Raw genomic sequence first — 7,835 nt, 5'->3', positions numbered from 1 at the left:
TTCTTAATTCGGATACGCCCCCATGCCGCTCGCTCTCAACCAGTCAACCTGAGTTGTGCCCGCAAAGAGTCATCGATCTCCTCCTGCTTCGCTGCCCCTCATGGCCCCAGGGGGCCTGTGCCGTACTCCCTTTTGATTTTTCCTTCTCTTTATCTTCCTCGCTCCTCCCTGTACCTGTGCCGCATGTACACGCTACGGGCAGGTCTTACTGTACAATACAATGCGCCTCTCTCCACAGCCGACACCTGCAGAGTTTCCTTTTTGTTGCTCAGTACTGCAGCACAGCTCAGCGGGTACTCAATTGTCCTCTCCCTCTATCCTCTGCTGCGCACACACAGTAATCTCTCTCTCCACCCCCTCCTTTTTTTGATTTCCCTTTTTTTCTCGGTGTCTTTTATTCCACCCTGGCTTCCCAGGCTAGCTACCTTAGCTGCTGAACGACTTGTTTAGAGTCTTCAGTACGTACCTGTCGATCGTCCACCCTGGTTCCCTGTCCGGCCATGCCTTCTCATCCCTTCTCTGTTCCGTCACTAATAATCTCCCGACCCCGTCTACTGCACCATAAGTGAACCTCAAGTCCTGCCTTTGCGAGAGAAGCACTCAAAAGCCGCCTTGCGTCCAACGACTACAAATCACCAGTATCGACACACCTGGATTCTTCCTCGCACCAATTGCCTCTGCATCGCATATACCAACGCTGTACTACACTGCCCAGCTCCTGCCGCGCACACTGCAACGACGTGCGCCAGCCCCCGAACAACCAATTCTATATATTCCTCTTCGCTTGTCGCGCGCATTGCATCACTGCGGTGCTATTGGGGGAACTGGACAGAAACAATTGCCGATTGTGATTGGGAAACTAGTGTGAACATCGCCATCACCTACAACATACGAAATCGCTGTCAGGCGGACGCTCCTCCTGGCTCCAGCTCTCTCTCTCTCTCTCTCTCTCTCCCTCCCCGCGGTGCTCACAAAAGGAAGAGACAAAAAAAGTTGCAATCTCCCGGTAGCTCAAGAAGACACGAAGACGAACGCAGAGGACCAAACGGGAAGCGTTGGGATAATCTCCTCGCGGCATAAGGAGCAGCGACAATATCGATCGCCAGTGTGGGTTATTTGCATATCTGACTACCCTAGTCTCTCGTGGTTCCCGCCGAAAAAAGCGACCTGCATACTGCAACAGGACCAACACCACCTTCGTCTCTCTCTGTTCTCTCTCACACTCTCCTTCTCCCGCCCAGAAGAGCCAGCCACTTGCAGCACCCCTCCGTTGCAGGCTTACCTCCACGGTCCCAACCCGCGCTGCACGCACGCATATGCTGTACAGCCAATCTGCGCGGCCACTGGTACCTCGACGTACTTGCCTCGAACAGCCGTACCTGTACTCGCCTAGTACTTCGAGGCCTGCTGCTACTCCGACTCCTGGTGGTTTGTAGGCCTACCCACCACTTAGCTTCGGACCCCAATAGATATCGTGGGGTATTATCGACTTGCTGCCTCGAAGACTGTATATAAAGCATCTTGGTCCCGGATCAGCCTGCTATCCTTCCAGCTACGGCCGTCACGGCTGCGTCCGTGTATGCTAAGATTCGCCTGCATCTTTATAAACCCTTGCTGCTCTCCTCTACCGCCCACTTGTCCATGGGCCACTGAGCTTTGAACCTTTTCCTATTCTCCCAGACTGGCAGAATCATGAGGCCCACGAAACCAACTGGACTTTCCTCTTCATAGATGCCACGCCTCTTCGTCTAGCCCAGTCTTTGTCCTGCGCTGCTCTTCCATACCGACCTACCGCGTAGAAAACCGCGCCGGGCTGTATCCCGCACATACACTATGCCTTCTCTTCCAACCTCACATCCACGGTCGAGCCCCGATCCCAATGCCAACTCGACCACTCCCCCATGGCTATCCAGGGCTCTTCCCAGGGTTCCTTACAGCGGCGGCGACGCCCCAGCCAGGTGCAGACAGCCGCCCTGGCGAACACCAAACTTAGCTCAATACCCTCCTCGACCATGAGCGCCTCTTCCATGGCCTCGAGCTTACCACGAGACTCGCCCCTCATGACGCCAGAGTACGCCGCACTGATGGCAGGCGGCTCCGTCCAGGCTTCACCCGAGCCCTTTCCATTCCTGGGCCGCGACGTCGACCAGTTCCCGCCCACCCCCTTGATGCTGGGTGACCCCTTGATAATACGCGACCATCAGCTGTCACGCATGCCGAGCGTCAACTCGATGAATCCTAGCGTGGCTCCTAGCGCCAATTCCTTAGCTGAAGCCCTGCAAGGTCGAGATCGAGACACGAAGGGAGGTCTCATGCGGAGACTATCAAGTCGGGCCAAGAAGCTCGCACCCACTCGCCGACAATCATCGGTCACACCTGCCGGCCGAGATGGTACCATCGGCCCAGCTATTCTGCGCCGCAGGAGCGACAGCAACAATACTGCTCCCCCTGAAGCCGTCTTCTACAGTGACTCGGACGACGGCTTCACAGACGAGAGAGACGAGTACAACGCTCTGGGTCTGATGAACGGGTCGTTACGGGAAGTATCGTCGACAAGCAACCCTGGGTCCAACACTGGATCATTGTCTCCCGTCGGCGCGCACGCCGGACCCGTCATACCGTTGGCCCTGATCAAAGGGACATCCATCTTGAAGGTTTCCAAGAAGAGGAAAAACAAGAAGATATTCCTCGTCTTGGATTCGGAGGCGGCCAAGGTTACCTGGGACAAAAGCCGGCCGTCCAAATCCATATACATTGACGATATCAAAGAGATTCGAGTCGGTTCGGATATTCGGCAATATCGTCTCGATTTCGAAGTACCCGAGTCGGAGGAGGGCCGATTCTTCTCGATTCTGTACGCCGTTGCCGACAAGTCCAAGAGCAAGGTCATGCACCTGATTGCCGAGGATGAGGAGACCTTTGACAACTGGGTGAATGCCCTAGACGCCATCTCAAAGCATCGCCAAGATCTCATGACATCTCTTATGTCTTTCAACGAGAAGGCCATTCGCGCGTACTGGGCCAGCGAGATGGCGAAGCAGTTCGAGGGACGGCCACATTCTTTTGACGACGAGGAGATCGACCTCCCTGGCGTCGAGCGTGTATGCCGCAACTTGCACATCCACATCTCGTCCGAGCAGCTGCAGAGCAAGTTCACTTTGGCAGACGCCACCAAGACGGGACGCCTGAACTACGGCGAGTTTCAACTCTTTGTCCGCGAGATGAAGCGCCGGGACGACATTCGCGCGGTTTACCGTGGAGCGGCAATTACCGATGTGGAAACGGGGATTACCTGGCCCGAATTTGCAGCGTTTTTGCGTGAAACCCAAGGCGAGGAGGTCGATGCTGACCCACGCGGCTGGGAGGCCAAGTTTCTCCGTTTCGCCCGACGACCCAAGCCGACAGCCGGCGAGCTAGGAGACGGCGAGACCCCACTGCCCCGGATGACCGAGCAGGCCTTTGCTGCGTATCTCACTTCCACCTACAACCTACCTCTCGCACGTGAGCCTGCGGAATATTCCCTCGACCGGCCACTGCATGAGTACTTTATATCGAGCTCCCACAACACGTATTTGCTGGGTCGTCAGGTAGCTGACCTGTCCAGCGTCGAGGGCTACATCACCGCTCTCGTCAAGGGCTGTCGCAGCATCGAGATCGACTGCTGGGACGGCTCTGATGGACAGCCCCAGGTCCAGCACGGATATGCCATGACCAACGCCATTTCCTTCCGCGAAGTCATCAACATTGTTAACAAGTACGCCTTCGTCGCCAGCCCCTTCCCCCTCCTGGTGTCTCTCGAGGTGCACTGCAACAACGCGCAGCAGGTGCTCATGGCCGACATCATGAAGGAGATATTCGGCACTCGCTTGGTCACGACACCGCTGGATCCGTCTTCTGATAAACTGCCATCCCCGTCTCAGCTCAAGCATCGGGTCTTAATCAAGGTGAAGGCGGCCGCGCCGAGCGTAGACGAGTCGCGAAAAGGAAGAACTCCCTCCTCGTCTACCGGACGCCGGCGTGGCAACAGTCTTACCAACAGCCTTACGTCGCCGTATACCAAACCAGTAGCGGCGGATAATGGCGCGGTACCGGCCCAGTACCTCTCGAACAGCCCGCTGCTCAGTCCCCGAGAGTCGTCCCGCCTGCGAGTTGGCAAACGATACAACACGATTACCGAAGGCGAGGTCCAAGACACTGTGAGCAGCAACACCAGCGACGACAGCGGCAGTGAAGGTGCGCCCAACAAGAAGAAGACAAGCAAGATCGTCCCGGCCCTCGGCGAACTGGGGGGTCTACTGCATGGGCGTCAAGTTTGACGGGTTTGCTGCGCTCGATTGCAAGATGCCCTTCCACATCTTGTCCTTTATGGAAGGAACGTTCAGCAAACACACGAAGACGAAGGAGTACAAAGATGCTCTGTACCGGCACAACATGCGCTTCATGATGCGGGTATACCCTCAGTTCAACCGTCTCACTTCGCACAACTTCAACCCGCTGATGTATTGGCGAAAGGGTGTCCAGATGGCGGCACTCAACTGGCAGACATTCGACCACGGTATGCAGCTCAACCAGGCCATGTTCGAAGGCGGCACGGACCAGTCGGGTTATGTCCTGAAGCCCCACTCGATGCGAGAGATTCGCATGTTGCGGGAAGGCCTCCCCGACGAGGCCGTCGGCAAGCTGGAGCGAAAGAATGTATCCTTCACCATCGACGTGATCTCGGCCCAGCAGCTCATGCGCCCCGGCAACCTGCCGGCCAACCGCAGCGTTGACCCGTACGTCGAGGTCGAGGTGTTCCATGCCAACGACAAGCGAGACAAGCACGACAGCAGTGTCGGCATACCTACGCCCACCGACACCCCTCTAAAGTACACGACGAAAGTGGTCCGGGAGAACGGGTTCAATCCCGTCTTCGACTACAAGTGCCACTTTAAACTAACAACAAAGTACCCGGAGCTGGTCTTTGTCAAATTCAGCGTGAAAATGTCACCCGACGGCGAGAAGCGCAACGAGCGCGTGGCACCCATGGCGACGTACACTGCGAAACTTTGCAATCTAAAGGAGGGCTATCGGACCCTGCCTTTGCTTGATCCGAATGGGGATCGCTACCTGTTTTCGACCCTGTTCTGTCGCATCGAGCGCGGCCCGGTCACCAATGTCTACGTCAACCCCGGGGACGAGAGCGAGCCGGTCGGCCGGATCAAGACGCTTGGGAACAAGGTCTTCAATCGATCCTACAACAGCAACCCGAAGCTGGCGGCCGAGAAGACGGTGGAGAAGTCTAGTTTCGACAGTGGCTATTCGGACAGCTCACTGGTTCGAACTGTATAACAGATATTCTGCCTGCGCTTGGTTAGGACATGGAGCATGTATCAACATATTCGCGCGCGCGGCGGAAGATGGTTCGGCCTTTTGGGAGCCCAGGTCCATTTTTGCAATGATTCCCCCAGCTTCGTTTTTGATCTACGCGAGAATACCCTTTCCGATCACATGAGAACGGCGCATTGCGGACATTAGCGGACATAGTGCATTTACTTTTTTTCTTTTTTGTTTTCCCAGGTCACAACGGCGTTTCGAGGGATTGGTTTCATCTCAGATGGGTTTGGCCGGGGGGGCTGAACTGGCCAGCTGCGACCGAGAATGAGCTCGCACCCTCGGCAAGGGAATCGCATTTCAGGTGTTTGGAAGGGCTGGGACGATAGATACGGGGAACCACACAAAAAAAAAGTTGATATCGCGTCATTTGTCGGGGCGCATGATCTCAACCGCGGCGGCGGCGGCAATTTCAGGGGGCGCTTAGCATTGAACGTCTGCACAATCGATCCCATGGCGGACGAGGGTTATTTCAGGCATCTTGGTTGCATGGGACGGCGAAGGATCGGGATGCTGAGCATCTCCATGAAGACGGGAACAGACGACTTTTTCGCTTTGTAAGAGTTGGAGAAGGTCTAGGCAAGACACCTGATACTCCTTGACTAGAAGAGTCATTACGAATTTTACGAATATGGGATCGCTTGCACAGCGCACATATCCCCTTCTTGATGACCTTGTTTCCAAGATACAGATGCGAGTGGCTCACGCTACGAACCTTGTACAAGTGTAAAATACTGAAATGGGAACATATTTTCAACATGAACCACTGCTTGATGCCTTTCCCGAGTTGTGAGCAAGAAGAACATGTCGCAACTATGGCAGCCACGCTTCGCAGTATTTGCTTCCCTCCCCTTCATGTCATGTCAGGTCACAGCGGTAAGCCTTGGCATTGTTCTCTTCTTTTCACTTTCATGTTTTTAATTGCCTCATCTCCTACCCTTGTGAAATGTGCCGTAGATCCCGCCGGTAGCCGCGATGCATCGGTGCCTGCCAAGACCCTCATAGAGGGTAGCATTTTCCCTGTTTCGATGCTAGTTCCCCACTCGATCAATCTGCGCCCTTACTGGCACTCTAAGGGTTCCGATGTAATGAGACATCGAGCTGTACTGATACTCTTCGGGTTGCCATGATGGGCAAACCCAATCACATGGATCGTCGTGGCGGAGTCGGGCACCTGGTGGAAGGGGCCAGGAGCCAGGAGCAAAAGGCAAGCCGTGAGAGGACCCGAGAACTTGGGACGTAACCCCCCATCTTGCCAGGGGTTCACGGGCTCGGTGGCCTCTGATACGCCGGGGAGGCGCCCGGGGTTACCACTAGGCTAAAACATCGCTCCCGGGGGGGGGGCGCACCGACGTCATTTCTTGAAGGAGATGGAGACGAGGAGAAACGGTCGGGCTTTTCCTTGTCTCCTTGTCGGGATCCATTCATATCTATCTCCCTTTGCTTCTGCTGTCGAGTCAAGTCGCGTGGATACCTCCCTTGTCCCCAATATGGAACCACACCGAGGCTCCCTGGGTTGTTTCAAGTTGAAGATAGGCATAGCGGTTCCAACGAGTTAGTTGACCGCTGCGCAAATCCCCGTACGGCGGCTTGTTGGGTCAAAACGGGCGGGCAGGGGAGCAGGGGAGGGGTTGATTTCTGACCGCTGCAGATCTCGCTCACCCCGTCGTGCGAAAGGTGAAAAGAGAGAGGGAAGAAAAACATGATTGGACAAAAAGCACTGCCAGGCAGCGCGCTTCCTCAGACAGCGGAAACTGCGGTGAGCAAAACAGGTAACCAACGAGGTCGCGCCGGGACGAGGGGGTCACAGACAGAGTCGCAGTGGAGGCGTCGAGGAGTCGTGCCTCGTGCCCAAATCCCGACCCGAACCAGACAAAACAACGACGGGCACGTACTTATGGGCGGGGGATGCGACCGCCGGGGCAGAGAGGGCTGTGCATCGCGCATCTTGCTCTCATCGCCAACCAATCCCTCCTCGCTCCCTTGCCCTGATCTGACCTCAGCTGATGATGTAGGTGCGGTGTGCGTGCCGTTATTGCCCTCTGCTATGGCAACATCAATTTTTTCTTTCTTTCTTTCTTTCTTTCTGTCTGTCCGTCTCTTCTTTACCGCTTCGGCTGCAGTCCGTCCCCCCCCAGCCCAGACCAGCCAGCCATTCATTCATCGACGGCTGCAGTGGGCGCATATCTTCAAACCACCCCGGTTGATCGAATCCCGGCTTCGTTTCTTGACACCACTCACGCACGTGCGTGCGTGCATGCAGCTATGCCGGCAGACCGGTCGGCAGGCTGGCAGGCCTCCAACCTGCCTGCCTGGATGGAATGAATGAATGCGGTAAGCAGAACCGCCAAGGGAGCGCGATGGAACTCAATCCCGCTGGGCACTACTGCAGGCCGCGATTCCCTGCATGCAAAAACTTCAGCTGTCAACTGCAGGGGCTGACGGCGGTACGCGGCACGGCC

The 7,835-nt window shown here is 56.0% G+C and overlaps 2 protein-coding genes across 2 annotated transcripts; both read left to right on the top strand.

The window, feature by feature from the left end:
• Positions 1-1,901: 1,901 nt before the first annotated feature.
• PG986_000630 (PLC-like phosphodiesterase) lies at positions 1,902-4,316 on the top strand (the record flags this gene model as incomplete). The annotated part of the gene is made up of 1 exon (XM_066836852.1): positions 1,902-4,316. One exon carries the CDS (start codon positions 1,902-1,904, stop codon positions 4,314-4,316), a length of 2,415 nt encoding a protein of 804 aa, XP_066705745.1.
• A 25-nt stretch (positions 4,317-4,341) lies between these two features.
• Positions 4,342-5,331, top strand: PG986_000629 (putative phosphoinositide-specific phospholipase C; the record flags this gene model as incomplete). Its single annotated transcript, XM_066836851.1, has 1 exon — positions 4,342-5,331. One exon carries the CDS (start codon positions 4,342-4,344, stop codon positions 5,329-5,331), a length of 990 nt encoding a protein of 329 aa, XP_066705744.1.
• Between the last annotated feature and the right edge of the window lie 2,504 nt (positions 5,332-7,835).

Source organism: Apiospora aurea (assembly GCF_038362705.1).
Source record: "Apiospora aurea strain CBS 24483 chromosome Unknown utg000001l_segment0_segment0, whole genome shotgun sequence".
Taxonomy (NCBI): domain Eukaryota; kingdom Fungi; phylum Ascomycota; class Sordariomycetes; order Amphisphaeriales; family Apiosporaceae; genus Apiospora; species Apiospora aurea.
The sequence above is the reverse complement of the archived record's forward strand: the minus strand, read 5'-3'. Positions and strand labels throughout refer to the sequence as shown.